General features: G+C 49.6%; 4 protein-coding genes across 4 annotated transcripts; 2 read left to right on the top strand and 2 right to left on the bottom strand.

Annotated features, from left to right (window-relative positions):
* The first annotated feature begins 752 nt into the window (after positions 1 to 752).
* On the top strand, positions 753 to 3,770 carry CND00200 (transcription factor, putative). Its single transcript, XM_570377.2, has 7 exons — positions 753 to 1,202; positions 1,255 to 1,270; positions 1,319 to 2,130; positions 2,179 to 2,271; positions 2,336 to 2,708; positions 2,772 to 2,996; positions 3,059 to 3,770. The coding sequence occupies exons 1-7, from the start codon at positions 1,040 to 1,042 to the stop codon at positions 3,696 to 3,698; spliced, it is 2,322 nt and encodes a 773-aa protein (XP_570377.1). The 5' UTR covers positions 753 to 1,039; the 3' UTR covers positions 3,699 to 3,770.
* A 24-nt stretch (positions 3,771 to 3,794) lies between these two features.
* On the bottom strand, positions 3,795 to 5,794 carry CND00190 (conserved hypothetical protein). Its single transcript, XM_570339.2, has 5 exons — positions 5,534 to 5,794; positions 5,324 to 5,486; positions 4,142 to 5,270; positions 4,009 to 4,087; positions 3,795 to 3,959 (listed from the first exon to the last, which is right to left on the bottom strand). Exons 1-5 carry the CDS (start codon positions 5,735 to 5,737, stop codon positions 3,810 to 3,812), a joined length of 1,725 nt encoding a protein of 574 aa, XP_570339.1. The 5' UTR covers positions 5,738 to 5,794; the 3' UTR covers positions 3,795 to 3,809.
* A 3,239-nt stretch (positions 5,795 to 9,033) lies between these two features.
* On the top strand, positions 9,034 to 13,400 carry CND00180 (glutamate dehydrogenase, putative). The gene is made up of 13 exons (XM_024656931.1): positions 9,034 to 9,057; positions 9,223 to 9,251; positions 9,309 to 9,418; positions 9,476 to 9,606; positions 9,923 to 10,160; positions 10,201 to 10,886; positions 10,935 to 11,090; positions 11,143 to 11,577; positions 11,627 to 11,718; positions 11,768 to 12,314; positions 12,365 to 12,724; positions 12,785 to 13,065; positions 13,131 to 13,400. The coding sequence occupies exons 2-13, from the start codon at positions 9,228 to 9,230 to the stop codon at positions 13,239 to 13,241; spliced, it is 3,171 nt and encodes a 1,056-aa protein (XP_024512711.1). The 5' UTR covers positions 9,034 to 9,057; positions 9,223 to 9,227; the 3' UTR covers positions 13,242 to 13,400.
* A 503-nt stretch (positions 13,401 to 13,903) lies between these two features.
* CND00170 (hypothetical protein) lies at positions 13,904 to 14,966 on the bottom strand. Its single transcript, XM_024656930.1, has 3 exons — positions 14,617 to 14,966; positions 14,315 to 14,565; positions 13,904 to 14,250 (listed from the first exon to the last, which is right to left on the bottom strand). Exons 2-3 carry the CDS (start codon positions 14,480 to 14,482, stop codon positions 13,975 to 13,977), a joined length of 444 nt encoding a protein of 147 aa, XP_024512803.1. The 5' UTR covers positions 14,483 to 14,565; positions 14,617 to 14,966; the 3' UTR covers positions 13,904 to 13,974.
* Positions 14,967 to 15,067: the final 101 nt, after the last annotated feature.

Raw genomic sequence — 15,067 nt, 5'->3', positions numbered from 1 at the left:
GAAATTTGGATGTGATTAATAGGAAATCATTAGGACATCGATGTCTTCTGGAGCCCATTCAACCGAAACAGGTCCAAGCAAGTGATGACGCAAACATAGTGACCATCTGGGTTTACGTAAAAGGACTTAAGTGTCGCGCAGGCGATTTTAAAGCTCCGTCAATCACGGTCGTTCTTCTGATGTCTCGTCGTGGTTCGTTTTATCTTGCTGTCTGGTCCAACATTGCTTGTGGCCAATGTCTCGCTGGAATAGCTGGGAACCCCATTGTGTGCAACCTAATGGAAGCAAGGACTGTTGGGAGTCAAAACCTGGAATCCTTTAACATGCCATCAATCCATCCACTGAATGGGAGAAGATGCTGCTGCTGCTGGCAGTGTGGTCACATCCTTGATGTCTTGTGACAGCACACATTTGCAGAGTCACGCATGACGCCAGCCGATTGCTTGTATCCTCTTGGTGTACGCCAAGATCTACATAAGCTCATGCGGTTGTTGTTTGCTGGTTTTTCTTTGTTGGGTACTGGCCAAATCTCAGATCCAAGTGTCTGCCCTAACGACTGACAGTGTCGAATCAGGCCGCTCCTATTCAAAGATCTTACCGGATCTGATAAGGGTCCTTTTTTCTACGTACGACTGTAGCATTTGTATGTAACGATAGCAACGACGACCTGCAATTCGCCACGTGATCGATCAAGATCTGAGCGGACTATTCCGGAAAAAACAAATGTCACCTAAGGAGATGCAGTGTGTTCCCATGGTCCATACCCAGAGACGTCTGAAAGCAGTGCAGTGACAAACTCTGGCCCGCATCCTGTCAAGCGCAAGAAGCGAAAATTCAAATGACAGATAAGACAGAAGCGTATCTCTTTGGCCGAAGAATTCGCACACCTCTACAAACGAACATCCTTCTCGCTATAGCCGATTGCCGAGTCACGAGTTTTATCCCCCGCAATCCTCATTTCACCCCCAGCTTTTCATAATTCTCGGTTTGGTCATCGTTGACATTTCCCACCACGAAAATAAGGCGCGCTGGTATCGACATGACCGCGATGCAGCATGGCAATGGGCACGAAAACACCAACCCTCCGGGCTTCTCTGTCCTCGAGGAGAGCCAAGGCCACGAGTCGGAAGAGGGCGGAGGAAATGAACCTACAAGGAGAGTCAGAAGGCGGACCGGGCCTTTCAAACGATCTAGAACGGGGTGTAAGTGGGCAATTTGCAAGCGTTTCGATTCCTTGCTAATGTCTCTAAACAGGTGGCACATGCAAGAGGTCTGTCCACCAAGCTATGAAAGGGGATAACGCTGACAGTTTATGCAGGCGGGGTAAAAAGTGCGATGAAGAGTGGACGCCTCAAGGTCATTGCCAGAGGTGCATCATTGGGCAATTCGAATGCAGCGGTCGAACCAATATCCAAAGTAAATCAGCTGCCAGAAGAGCTCAGCAGCAGCAGAGGACAAAGAATATGAGCGAGAACAACCTGCAGCGGGAGAGCAGCGAAAGTCAGTGGTCGTCTACGGATGCGCAACCCTCAGGCTCGGTCTCCGCCACTCATAACCATTCTCATGTGGATCAAAGCTCCATGCAGGCAGCGACAGGGCAACAGTTCTTGTCAAATTCAACTCCTGCGTCTTCGAACCACAACCACCAAACACCTCCCAACCCCCTTGGCACTACTTCGTCATCCACCCAGCAGCAGGCCAACGTCCCATTCGCATGGTACAACCCCACGCACGCACCTCCCACTGCCCCGCATCACGATCCGACAACATTCTTGACTATCGACCACTCGCAGTCCCTCCTTGACTGGGCGTCAATGTTTGGCAATCAACCTTCAACGTTCTTGGCGAGCTCGACAGAGTGCGGGGCACTGGGGCTTGAGTCGATCATGCCATGGAGTGGAGGTTCTAATGGGGATGCGACTACCACTGCAAGTGGAGGTGGGAGTGGAAGCACGGGCGGGAGCGGGGTTCAGGTCGGGGATGGATTGTGGAATGATGGGGTATTTGGAGTGCCGAACCAACCAGGATCAAACGGACCGAATCAGGGCGGAGTAGGTCAGGTTGTTAACGGGATTAGCCCGAATACGGCAGACAAGCATATGAGGGATGGAGTATCTCTATCTGACCTTTGTACGTTTATTTCATCACTGTCAATGTTTTCATACTGACCACTGTCAGATGTGCGCGTTCTCGAATCGTGGCTTGTCGGAATTCCCTCTTCCACCCGTGAAAACGCCCAGTCACGATTACGGACCTACAACGAGAATAGTGGTAAGTCTTCTCATCCTTTTGCAAACTTTTCCTTCGGAAGCTGACATTACCAACGCTCGACCAGGTGTCATGCAATTCAGTAGACACGCCCTCGCAAGAGCATACATGACACTATTCTCCTCTTCCATGTCTCAAGTCTACCCTTTATCCCAATTCGCCGATCTTTTCCCCAAATCTCCGAGGAACATGAACAACCTCCAAGACTTTCCCATTCCTGATCTGATATCAGAATTCAATGTTCATCTCCCCCGTGATCCTAAAGGGAAAGGGAAGGAAAAGACGTATGAAGCTGGGCAATTGGAAAGGAGGATGAGAGAGTATGAGCAAAAGGTGGTAACGAGGTTGAATGCGGATGAAGAGGGTTTGAAATGGATTGAAGATGAAACGACGTTGTTGAGAGAAGTTATCGTCACTAACCCGTCTCATCTTGCCGAGCTGTGAGTCTTTTTGACATTTTGTCGCCCAAGCCGGGGCAATGAGAGCTTATTTTGGTCAATTAGATTATGGGGCGTGATGAACCTTCGGCATGTGGAGTATATCCGATCAGGTGCTTCACAATCGTACAATGTGCTCGCACTGGGTGACCGACTCATTCGCTCTGCCCTGGGAAGCAATCACCCTCCAATAACATTATCCCAACTACGAACGGCAGAGACATGGTCGGTAAGGATGTTTGCGACTGCAGATATAGGGCGATGTATCGTCGAAAGAGGTCGTAAAACCATGTACGTCCTCTCTTTCGTGACGTGATCTTCGCTCAGCGGAAACGCACTAACGAGCTGGGTAGATTTAACTTTTGGTCAGACATCCCTACCGATCCGAACCCCCCTTCCCCCTCCCAGGAAGAGCCATGGTCCTTCCACCTCGGTCTTCCCGACTCCATCCTCATCCTCCTTGCCGAAATCATCAATCTTTCCTCTTCCGTCTCCTCCTTATCCTCTCTCTCCGTCAAGACCCAAGCGGACGAATTGGAAAAAGCAATCAGAGGATGGCAGTCTCATCAGGTGGATATGAGCGAAGGGATGGAAAGCGGAGTGAGGATGGAGAGAATCGTGGTGGGTGAATTGTGGCGCCTCTCGGCGCTCGTGTTACTGTACGAGTCTGTTCATAAAGTTGGAGGTTTACATCCCGTTTTGCGTAATGCGCGATACGAGCTCCTCAATTTACTAGACTCACTTACTCCTCTCACCCAAGATCGTCCACCAAACCATACGGCTCTCCCTGCTTTTCTTGCGGCAACGCTCTCAACGAGCTGTCAGGATCGACATCGCTCAATGATGCATTTGTTGAGAGTGGGGCCGGAAAAAGTATGGATGGATAATGTGGCGGTGGTGGAGAAGGTATGGGAAGAGAGCGATACGAGTGGGGTGTTGCCTGATTGGTGGGATAAGATGAAACGAGAAGGGATGAGCGTAGCTTTTTTCTGAAAAGAAAAAGAGGGCCCCATCAACACATTTGTAGATCAGTCGTATCTTTCGGGAATAGTACTTTAATGTGCAATAATTGTAATTATAACAATAATAATGCATTTTGTATTATTACTCTTGGTGCACGATGTGCCATAACGGTACACCACCTTTTCCCTGATGACAGTATGCTAAAGAGTTCTTATTGGGATTCCATGAAAGCGCGTTAACAGCTGCCGGGATCGGGATTTTGGCAACAGTTTGGCCGGTATAGACTGATACCTGTTGACAGAGCATTAATAATGAACAAGTGCAAATGATAAGGACGTACGATGGCAATGAACAGATCATCCCCTCCGATCGCTACAAACTCCCCGTCATACGAGAACGCAGTGTGCCGTATCGCCGCACTACAAGAGGCATATCAGCATAGGAGAGCCAAAGCACAGGTTAATGAAACTAACGTGCAAACATCAAAACTCTTTTCACATATCCATTCCTTCGTATCGAACAGGCTCAGCAACGCATCCTGCCCTCCTACCACGAAATATCTCCCTCTTGGATCATACGCCAGACTTAGTAAACTGGCCGCATAGCAGACATCATGTCGATACCTCTTCAATGGCTGTGCACGGGGTTTAGGGGATGTCTTGGTGGGGGGTGGAGGAGAGGATTGTCGGCTGGGTTGGACAGAGGACGGTTGAGTGTTGGATTGTGCAGCGTCGACCATCTCCACATCTTGAAATTCGGGCTTGTTAGTCTCTGGCGCTTCCTCCCCTTTTGATTCCTCATTTGCTTTTGCGTCGGCATTCTCAGTTTCTGTCATTTCAACATCGCCGTTGTTCTCAGCAGGTTTAACGTCCCCCAAAGGTCGTTCAGTGGGCGTTTCTATAGCTGGTAACTCGGGCGTCGCGGGACCATCCTCCACGTCTTGCTTGTTTTCTTCGTTTTGGTCTTCCTCCTTATCTTCCCTGTCTTCCTTTTCTTCGTTCTCCTCCGTGGCTACCTCGTCTTCCTTCTCCTCCGCTATTACCTCGTCTTCCTTCTCCTCCGTTGCTAGCTCGTCTTCCTTCTCCTCCGTTACTACTTCGTCTTCCTTCTCCTCCGTGACTACCTCAGCCTCCTTCTCCTCTTGTTCTTGTTCTTGCTCTTGTTCTTGTTCTTGTTCTTGCTCTTGTTCTTGTTCTTGTTCGTGTTCTTGTTCTTGTTCTTGTTCTCGTTCTTGTTCTCGTTCTTGCTCCGGCTCCGGCTCTACTTGCTCCTCTACCAAATCCACTCGCACACTCTCTACAGGATAAACCCAAGCACTGACCGAGCCATCATTTGACACTGCACAAACCAATTGACCAGAATTGATGAATCTCAGACTATTGATCTCTTCTGATCCTATACCATGTGAAAGGCCCCCAAGAGTGATGTCCTCTCTCTTTTCCCATTTTGGTTCACCACTCTCACTGAACGAGAGTCGGAAAAAGTCGACCAGGTCGCGGCTTTTGACGGGGTAGACGGCAGCAAAATGTTGACCAGATGGATGCCAGGCGAGGTTAATTACGTCTCCAGGCGTTTTGAAAGTTGCTATAGGTGCAGACGGGGCTGCATACGCTTATTAGCTCCTCATTCGCAGCTGTCCACAAGTTAAAACCTACAGGTGACGTCCCAGACCGCGATGACGCTGCCCACGCTAAATGTCTTGTCGGCAGATACCAAAATGTTTGGATCGACAGGAGACCAAGCGATAGACGAAACATGGTGGTTATGAGGGCTTGGTTTTGAAGCTGACGGTAAAGGTGTTGTCGTTTTAGAGTCAAGCTACAGATGAGGTCAACAATGTCTCATCTACCAAGCAGCCGACATACAGACTCGTCCCATACTTGAATCTCCTTATATTCTCCACCAGTTGCCGCTTTCTTACCATCACAAGACCAAGCTACCGTCCTGACGTGCTTGACCAAACCACGAACATCTTGCGTTCTGCTGAAGCTGGGACGCGGCAGTTCTCTAGCTGAGAAATCGGCGTTGGGGAAAGCGTCAATATTGTACGCCTCTGAGCCATCTGCCATGCTGCCCAAGCCAGTTGTGTCGATGGTTAACAATGGAAGTTAAAATGGGAAAATGACAAACTAATATTTGTTGGATGAATTTGTCCATCTCTTGGAAAGGGAACAGAAGAATAACATGAATGATTACGTAATGTCCGACCTGATAACTTATACAAGTGCCTCGCTCGTGCATGGAGTCCGTCAATTAGTGACACCTGAGATGTTTCTTGTCAAGTTGTTTCTGCACAACTTTTCTACCTATCAAATGGGAAAATGCTTCATCGATCACCCAATTCTCGTATGAAATCCCTCGAGAGAATTCGTACAGCTGCTGAAGCTCGCGCTCAATGCAAGTCCCGTTCTTGCCCTTCCCCCATCCCCATATCTCCGCCTGTTATGTCACCCAACTCAGAACATTACCATGTACCGGAAATACAAGCACCCGCTTTCAACACTGTGCAGAGCAGGGGATATCCAGAAGGGGAAAGTAAAGGTATAATGGCGTCAACACGGAGAAGTAATATAAAGCCGTGTGCCTTCTTTAAAATCCAACGACCACCAAGAGGAATCATTGGAGCTGATGCCTGATTGGACGTTAACCCATGGAGGGTGAAGATAGTGATCGATCCAAGGACAATTGTATTGGCCTGGCAACGATTTGGTCAGGGCGAGAAAGTTGGGGGTCCAGATGTGCGTTAGTTGACTGATGATTGCGTGAAATGTCTGACGTCTATTTGTTGCAGGAGAAGAAGGAAGATCCTCAGACAGAGGTCCAACAGACCCATTCTTCCAAAGTGGATGTGTTTGATATCCACATTCCTTTCAGTGCCCTGGCCGCATCCATCGTCACAGCTGAGGACCAATTTCTTAACAGGGAGCATTCACATTCTAGCTCTATCACCACGAATGATATTCAAAATGGCAACGCAAATTCCAAGCCGCTCGGTGATTCGTTCAGCAAGACATCCAACATACAGCGAGTGCTGATTCTGGGCCGTAATGCAACTAAGTGGAAAGTATGTCGGAACATTGTTACCACCTCATTTCAGATGGCCAGTCACGAACTCGGATAAAGTACACCGCCATGATACTGGCCACCCATGATGCCATGGACCATTTGGCCCTGCCTATTTCGAACGTTGATCAAACCCCACCAATGGTACCGCTCGCTCAATTTGCTCAAGAGTCAAAACGTCCCACAGACCATCTGAGAAGCTGGAGATTCCCGAACTCCTCGACGACAGCTGAATCTCACTCAACCCTCGCCGAGCGGAGCATGAATTTGAATACACCAAAGGCCTCTACGGCAACTTTCGGCATGACCTATGAACTCTCTGATCAGTACTTGCACGCCATTCAACCCGTGGAAGGACTCGAAAAATTTGGATATTCCCAGAACGCAAAACATCGGACTTGAATAGCCATACGACGGACCATGAGGAACTTGGTGAAACGGAGATTGATACTGAGAACCCGCCGCAGCTGGGCTGTATTCCCCTTGTGAGTTCGCCATAGTATTGGTCGAGAATCTGTTGCCACCTAAGCAGGTTCCCAAGAACTTTGCCTATCTCCTGTTCCATTACCAGTCCCCCATCGACTACAACCTTCCTTACCCCAATCCCTACTCTCACCCCCTTCCGTTGATGACGCACCCCTTTCAATCTGCCCCTTATCCAACCCCCCGTCCCCCATCCCCGTCCCGATGTCATCTCATAGCCCAAATCATCCTCGGATGAGCTTTGGTCCTCTCCCGGGCTACAATCGACATCAACATCAACATCGGCAACAACGCCAACAACAAACAGTATACAGATTCACCCTATCGGACACCCCGCCCGTTGCCTCCTCGATTCTCTCGTCCCGCACCTCGGAAGCAGATTACTGTTCAACAGAATCTGGAGGCTGTGGGGACGTACTTGGCATCGCCGAAAGAGTTGGAATATCGTCAGGTCTTGTGTTGAATTGTTTAAAAGATATGTGTAAGGAAACAATAGGATTGCTTGCAGTTACTGGAACGAATACATGTCACTTGTTATTACGCGTATACACCGCAAGTCGACGGGATGGAAAGCTATCGATCGATATATGACATTGCTGCTCCTCGCCAAGTATACTCGCTAGTATTATCTGGCAGGGTTGATATGGATACATATCAGGTGATCTCAAAGTTTATCTTTTTATGACTGGGATCAAAGGTTGATCGCTTCTGATCATTTGTCACTCGAAGCTAAAGATCTTTCGGCTTCCTTCGGACCTTTGTAGATGTTCCTGATAATGTGCATAAGAACTGGTACATGGCCAATCAATTGCATTTACTTATCTTTTAATATGATCTTTTTATCGCCGTCCCACCATCAGCGAGATAGCGCAAACTTCTTACAAGCGCGGCTGTAAAGTAGCGAAGAAACAAAGCCCAATTCACGCTTCTATCTGGCTATCTGTTGAAAGAATGAATGGCAAAAGGCGCTGGGCATCAAGTCGTTTGTTTGATACGCAAATACGCATATTGTCGTAACACAAAAAAAGTGTTGTTATCCGCTCGCTCAAACGTTATCATGTTATCTCTATCTGCGTGCTTCGCCAAAAATTGTCGCATCGTTATCCGTCGGCTAGAGGAAAAAAGGAGAAGATTATTTAGAAGAAGAGTTCCTGCGGCGGCATCCACCACTATTTTGCTCGTCGTCATTTCAGAATCTCGGCGCACAGATCCCACGGAGACTCCGTCCAACGAACAGTCACCACCACCGACCCGTCTCTTCCGTGAGAAATCACAAAACATCCTCCTTCGTTTTTATGCATCAACATCTTTGATCATTTTCTGCAACGATCACATGACATCCAGATGTCAGCTGGGGAGAGGAACGATTCGTGCATGTTTTCCCAAATCTTCTTGCAGATATATACGCGCGATCCGAGGCATTCCCGGCTTTACTCGCAAAGGCATGCGCCGGCAGTCCCGAAGCGAGTTTTGTGGCAATCAAATTCGAAAAGTGGGGGCGCCGCATCTGACCTTTTTTGTTGTTGTTTTCGAATATGGTGCAAAAAACCACGGAGATGGGTCGGGATGTTACAATACGGATGCATGCATCTTGGCAATGGTAGTTGGAAAAGAATCAAGATTGCTCGAGAAGAAGCTGTGGTGTGCAGTGGTGGGCTGCAGTGGAACGGATTCGGCGCGGGTTAGGGAGATCGACGTTGGGACCCTTGGCGGTGAAGGTACAGTGCGGGGATGCGAGATTTCGAATTTCGTCACCGGTTAAGGTGAGGTGGAGGGGTATAAGTATAAGAGTATAAGAGTGCATGAATCCGTTCCAGCATTAGCATCCCATCCCAGCTAACAGGTGAGTCGAACTCTGAGAATACATACCCCTTTCACAGAGATAAGCTATCTTTATCTTACTCCGCCCTATCAACCTCCTTTCACTGCGCCGGTATATATACCGCCGGACTCTCATCTATCCCATCTATCCTGAATCATCACTCCAACCCACGCTGACGATCCACAGCAACCATGTCAACACCAACACAAGGGACCGTGAGTCTTTCCCAGCATTTCCGGTGTCCCATCCACGTCGCAGCTGACACGTCACAGCTCCAGACCCCACTGCCCGCACAGCTCAGCAAAGTCCTCGCCGAGTCTGGCGCCCATATATCGCGTCCCGGCTCTGATCTGTCTACCAACCGAATCCGAAAGGACACGATGTGCGTTACCCATGCCCATCCGCTTGGCTCGAAGCGTACATGCTGACCGTGCTGCAGCGGCTACAAGTCATCACCCTTCCCCCTCAAGGCGGACCAGCAAGCGGCCGTGACCCGCATCCTCTCGGAGAGCGGATTCATGCCCCAGGAGCTTGTCCCAGGGGAAGTCGATTGGTTTTACAACCATCTCGGTAGGTCCTTTCCTTGCTTTGGCCGGTGACTGTGGTCCGGAAGAGTGGTCCGGGTCCTTTGGCGGCGTCCTGCAAGGGGGAGCTTTCGTCCTTTGGGACTGGACTAAGCCCTTGTTGCTGGTTCTGCCGCGGGCGCCGTTGGCCGTTGGCCCATGCGGTGTCTTTGCTGAGCGGCTGCTCGTTCTCATCAATGGGCCTGGATCCGGGCGATGGCGATGGTGCCTCATCTATAGCTTAGCCTCTGGCTCGGCGATCAGTCGGATATACACTCTGACATCACGGGGCCATACTCAAGGCACGGGCTGATGCCTTTTAGGTATCGAAAACTCGTACTTCCTCTGGGAAAAGCCCGAAGCTATCGCGGACAATGTCCTCTCCCTCTACTCTGCCAAACTCCTCGCGTATACCAAGCACGACCCCGAGCAGCTTGTGATCGACCTCGAAAAGATCATCCCGGAAGGTGTCGACAAGAGCCGAGAAGGCGCCGTTTGGATTCACTCCAGCAAGGCTGGTGTCTCCAGTTCGGAAGGCCCTGGCGCCAAGGTCGAGAAGAAGTGAGTTTTGGCACTTGTCGAACCAAACTGACGGAACTAGGATCGATTCTCTCTACTTGGACGACTCGTCTCCCGAAAAGGCTTACAGACTCGAGACTTACCGATCTTCCGGTGCCATCTCTTCCACCGTCTCCCAGCAACTCCGATGCTACTTTATCTCTCGATGCTCTTTCCCCACTTCTGGGCCGGTGAAAACCGCCGAGGGCACAACCGACATTCGATCCGTTTCTGACGCCTCTTTCCTCGAAAAGGCGAGCGAAAACACCCTCGAAGTGTACCAGCGAATCATGAACGAAGTCGAGCGCCGTTACGGACCTGTCATCGAAATGTTCGAGGTTGAGGACTCTCGAGAGCGCCGACTTGTTATTGGTTACAAGATTGGCGGTACCCGCAAGTTCTTCTCTGCTCTCTCCGACTTGTACCACTTTTACGGTCTCTATTCTGCCCGCAAGTATGTCGAGCAATTCTCCAACGGTATCACCATCATCTCCATGTACCTCAACCCGGTCCCCAACACCCGTGCGCCTCCTATCGAGCACTCTATCCACCAGGTCGTTAGGGAAGCTTCCTTGCTTTACGTTCTCCCCGATAACCCCTTCTTCTCTGTTACCGAGAACGAAGACACAAACCACGCTGTTCAAGAAGCAACTTATGCGTATGTCGGATGGATCTTTGCCCAGCACTTTTGCAACCGTCTCGGTCAGGCTTATATCGCCTTGAAGGATGGTGCGTTGTCTTTATTTCTTTACATTTCCACCAACTGATTCCCTGTAGCCCTTGACGAGTCCAACCCCGACCACGCCGAAGTCCTCAACAAGATAAAGACTAGGTTTAGGGAAGAGACCTTTACTCGTGAGAGCATTCGAGAGGTCATCCAGAGCCACCCCGGCTTGGTCAGAATGTTGTATATCAACTTTGCTATGACTCACTGTACGTCTTTTCATCTTGTACCCCGGCACCGTCAAACTAACACAAAAGACAGACCCTGTCGCCGATGAAGCTTCCCAACTCACTCCTACCCTTTCTTTCCAACGTCTTAAGACTGAACAACCCCTCTCTGACGAAGACTTGCACGCCCTCATCCGCAAGACCGCAGCCAACCAACACGCCGTCCAGATTCTCGAAGCATTGTTGATTTTCAACAGGCAAGTGATCAAGTGCAACTTTTACCAACCTACCAAGGTCGCCCTCTCTTTCCGTCTCAACCCGTCTTTCCTCCCCGAGGTTGAGTACCCCAAGGCTCCGTTTGGCATGTTCTTTATCGTCGGTGCCGAATTTAGAGGTTTCCATGTCCGATTCAGGGACGTTGCCCGAGGTGGTATCCGTATCATTCGATCCAGGGGTAAAGAGAACTATAACACCAACGTTAGGACATTGTTCGACGAAAACTATGCCTTGGCCGCAACCCAGAACCTGAGTGAGTTTCGTACACCAAGAGCACTCGGACAATTGCTGATGGTGCGCAGAGAACAAGGATATCCCTGAAGGAGGTGCCAAGGGTACCATTCTCCCGATTCTAGGCGCCAACATCCAACATTGTTTTGAGAAATACGTCGATGTCAGTTTTTGCACTTTTTCGCGCGAGGCTTGTGGCTGATCCCTCACAGTCCATCATCGACCTTCTTATCCCCGGTAAGACTCCTGGCATTAAGGGCAAGATTGTCGACGTCAGCAACCGTCCCGACCCCGAGATTCTCTTCTTTGGTCCCGATGAGAACACTGCCGACCTTATGGACTGGGCTGCGGAGCACGCTCGTTCCCGAAACGCTCCTTGGTGGAAGTCGTTCACCACTGGCAAATCTGCTGAGAAGCTCGGTGGTATCCCTCACGACACTTATGGTATGACCTCTACATCTGTCCGTCAATATATTGTCGGTGTCCTCAAGGCCCACGGTCTCAACGAGAAGGACGTTACCAAGTTCCAGACTGGTGGTCCCGATGGTGATCTCGGTTCCAACGAGATTTTGTTGAGCAAGGACAAGACGGTAGCTATTATTGACGGTAGTGGCGTTTTGTATGACCCTGCTGGTTTGGACAGGTCCGAATTGGTCAGGTTGGCCAAGGCGAGATCCCCTATCAGCGGTTTCGACCCTGCCAAGTTGGGTGAGGGCGGTTACAAGGTTTTGGTTGATGACAAGGATTACCGATTGCCTAGTAAGTAATATTCTAATATTTTGTCACACGTGGTGATTGACAATCTGCAGCTGGCGAGGTTATCCCCGACGGTACTTCTTTCCGAAATACCTTCCACTTCCGCGTCAAGGCCGACCTTTTCGTTCCTTGCGGTGGTCGGCCTGAAGCGGTCAACATCTCCAACGTCAACCAGCTCGTCGACTCTGAGGGCAAGCCTCATTTCAAGTACGTTGTCGAGGGTGCCAACTTGTTCTTCACCCAGCAAGCGAGGTTATGGCTTGAGAAGAAGGGTGTCGTTCTTTTCAAGGACTCTAGTACCAACAAGGGTGGTGTCACCAGTAGCTCGCTCGAAGTGCTTGCCGGTTTGGGCTTGAGTGATGAAGAGTACATTGATTTGATGATCTTCAAGGATGGAAAGCCTTCCACTTTCTGTAAGTACAGTCATGGTTTTATAGATGTGATAAGGAATTTTGCTTAAACCATTCTTGCAGACCAGAACTATGTCAAGGACATTCAGCAAAAGATTTGTGAGAACGCCGCCCAGGAGTATACGTGTATCACCAAGGAGTGGCTCCGTAACAAGGGTACCAAGCCCCGAACCACCATCTCTGATCAGCTTTCTTCTACCCTTAACCAACTTCAAGCCGAACTTGAGCAGTCTGATTTGTATGAGAATATTGGGAGCAGGAAGACGGTGTTGAACAAGGCCTTCCCCAAGACTTTGGTTGACAAGATCGGTTTGGAGACTCTGATGCAGAGGTTACCCGAGCAGGTGAGTCGTGTTTACACGTAAACGTCTTTTTGCGAAATGGACAAGTGCTGAGGTGCTGAATGTAGTACCAACGAGCTACCTGGTCCGCTTGGGTGTCTTCCCACTACATCTATGAGTGCGGTATGACTGCCTCCAACGTTGATTTCTTCCACTTTTTCTCAAAGCTCTCTGCTTAAGCCTCTTTCCCTTGGGCTCAATGGACATTTACGAAAAAAGAGAAAGATAGAGTCGCGATGTGGGGGGATGATGGGTAGCGGTGGTGACGGAAGTTACATGTGAGATAGAAAGAAGAAAGAAAATCGGATGTGTGTACTATACCTACTAGTTGGCATATGAAAAAGAGAAAGAGAAAAAAAACAAAACATAATTTTACAGGAAAGAGCCTATCGTTTTTCTTCTTTAGGCCCGAGGTTCACTTTTCAGATTTCCCGTCTTAAGTTTGAACTGACAACAGATCAAGAAGTGTTTTATTACATGGGTGCCATGACGCTTCTCTGCGCCTTTTTAGGATCTCATCATTCCTACCTTCAGCATCTGCTTCTCATCACATTCGAACACTTTGGGACCTGCGGCGGCTTAATCTAAACTTTTTAATCCCATTTTCCGGTTATTTTGACTAACTAGTTAAGACCGTGGCTCGTTTCAAGCCATTTTTAAGCGTGCGTTTTGAAAGACCATTTCGGGCTTGGGCTGGCAGTCCGATTTTAGGGCTTGTTTCAAGCCTTTACACAACTTGCATATATGCCATCCTCTGTCTCAAAAGACTTTGCCCTGACTAAACATTATGCGTCATGGCATAGAGATGCATCTCGCAGCCTCTACAACAACATGCTACTATGTACCTTTCATCCAGTTTACCTTACACCAAAGACACGCGGCGTATAGGTGGTGCCAGGTTTTGAGATACTCTTAACCCTTCCAACCAGCTGATTGACAGAGGCCAGATCCTTCCTCCGCCTGGCACTCTTTATAATAGCTCCATTCATGGCTGCCAATACGGTGCTTATGTGACAACGCTGGTTTGATGTGGGCGAAGGCGAGAGTAACAGGAGGGGTGTTGTAGGATTTCGGGTGGTGGGGAAGATCAATGGTGATCAAGTTCAGGAGCTCACCATAACATAGGTGGTCCTCGAACTCTACATGCCTGGTTGGATGTCGCCTATTCCGGTCGATAGACACCATATACTACAGCCAATATTTCATCATCAATCTCAAAAGTTCTCTTCAGACTAAATGAAGTCTAACTCACCGAGACAAAGGAGGCACACCTCCTGTCCTCCTCAGCTGTATCCATCCTCGACACACGAATGGAATCGCCACCATTCAACACTCGAACACGGTTCCACACCCTCAACTTTCCCTTTGACACTAAAGCTCTAAGCTCAACAGTCGGTGGGATATCGTGTTGGGTGGTCATCGTGTTGATGAGCTTATTCACCAGGCTGTGTCGGATGACACCTTGGGCGTCATTGGTCGGGGAGGACAAAGCATAATGCGCATCTGAGCAGGCATCAACTATGCACCAAGTGTTATACGGTGGCTTGGACTTACATGACGGCAGGGGAGCTGTCTTTCCGCGTTCCACCACGCCACAGTTTGTTTTCCACAAACCCCCACCCCGCTTCGGTGTATGACACTTTTGGAAGAAGCTGTTCAGTGCTGAAAAGAAATTCTCCCATATGGCCAGTTGGTTATTGGCGACCAAATGATCCTGCTCATGGCCAGGCGATTGAAAAGCAGGTGAGCCTGGTCAGGCAGGTGAAACCAAGAGCTTGCGATCAGTCGAGAGGTGGAGAGGATCGTGGCGACCCCTGTCGAGCGCTCTCAGCTCACAACGGCCCACCCCAACGGCGGTGTGAGCACCGTGGCGAAGGCTGAGTGGGCGGCTGGGATGAATTCTCTCTCGCATCGTCGCGTGTAAAAACCGGGCAAACATTGGCCGGAGATGAGGGCCGAGGAGTGGGGGACTTTCGTGAGATAATTGGACTCTCTGACTCATTCG

The sequence above is a fragment of the Cryptococcus neoformans genome, assembly GCF_000091045.1.
Source record: "Cryptococcus neoformans var. neoformans JEC21 chromosome 4 sequence".
NCBI lineage: Eukaryota > Fungi > Basidiomycota > Tremellomycetes > Tremellales > Cryptococcaceae > Cryptococcus > Cryptococcus deneoformans.
This window is presented reverse-complemented; position numbering and strand designations above follow the sequence as displayed.

What these genes read in the sequence shown, in the direction of transcription:
- CND00200 (XM_570377.2), top strand. Translation starts at nt 1,040, where the DNA reads ATGACCGCGATGCAGCATGGCAATGGGCACGAAAACACCAACCCTCCG. An exon ending in GACCTACAACGAGAATAGTG is followed by an intron (nt 2,272 to 2,335) that starts GTAAGTCTTCTC and finishes ACGCTCGACCAG; the next exon opens with GTGTCATGCAATTCAGTAGA. An exon ending in CCGTCTCATCTTGCCGAGCT is followed by an intron (nt 2,709 to 2,771) that starts GTGAGTCTTTTT and finishes TTGGTCAATTAG; the next exon opens with ATTATGGGGCGTGATGAACC.
- CND00170 (XM_024656930.1), bottom strand. Translation starts at nt 14,482, where the DNA reads ATGACCACCCAACACGATATCCCACCGACTGTTGAGCTTAGAGCTTTA. An exon ending in GGTGTGCCTCCTTTGTCTCG is followed by an intron (nt 14,251 to 14,314) that starts GTGAGTTAGACT and finishes TATTGGCTGTAG; the next exon opens with TATATGGTGTCTATCGACCG.
- CND00180 (XM_024656931.1), top strand. Translation starts at nt 9,228, where the DNA reads ATGTCAACACCAACACAAGGGACC. An exon ending in GGCCGCAACCCAGAACCTGA is followed by an intron (nt 11,578 to 11,626) that starts GTGAGTTTCGTA and finishes GATGGTGCGCAG; the next exon opens with AGAACAAGGATATCCCTGAA. An exon ending in GTTTTGAGAAATACGTCGAT is followed by an intron (nt 11,719 to 11,767) that starts GTCAGTTTTTGC and finishes GATCCCTCACAG; the next exon opens with TCCATCATCGACCTTCTTAT.
- CND00190 (XM_570339.2), bottom strand. Translation starts at nt 5,737, where the DNA reads ATGGCAGATGGCTCAGAGGCGTACAATATTGACGCTTTCCCCAACGCC. An exon ending in AAGAGTTTTGATGTTTGCAC is followed by an intron (nt 4,088 to 4,141) that starts GTTAGTTTCATT and finishes TGCCTCTTGTAG; the next exon opens with TGCGGCGATACGGCACACTG. An exon ending in ATGATCTGTTCATTGCCATC is followed by an intron (nt 3,960 to 4,008) that starts GTACGTCCTTAT and finishes CTCTGTCAACAG; the next exon opens with GTATCAGTCTATACCGGCCA.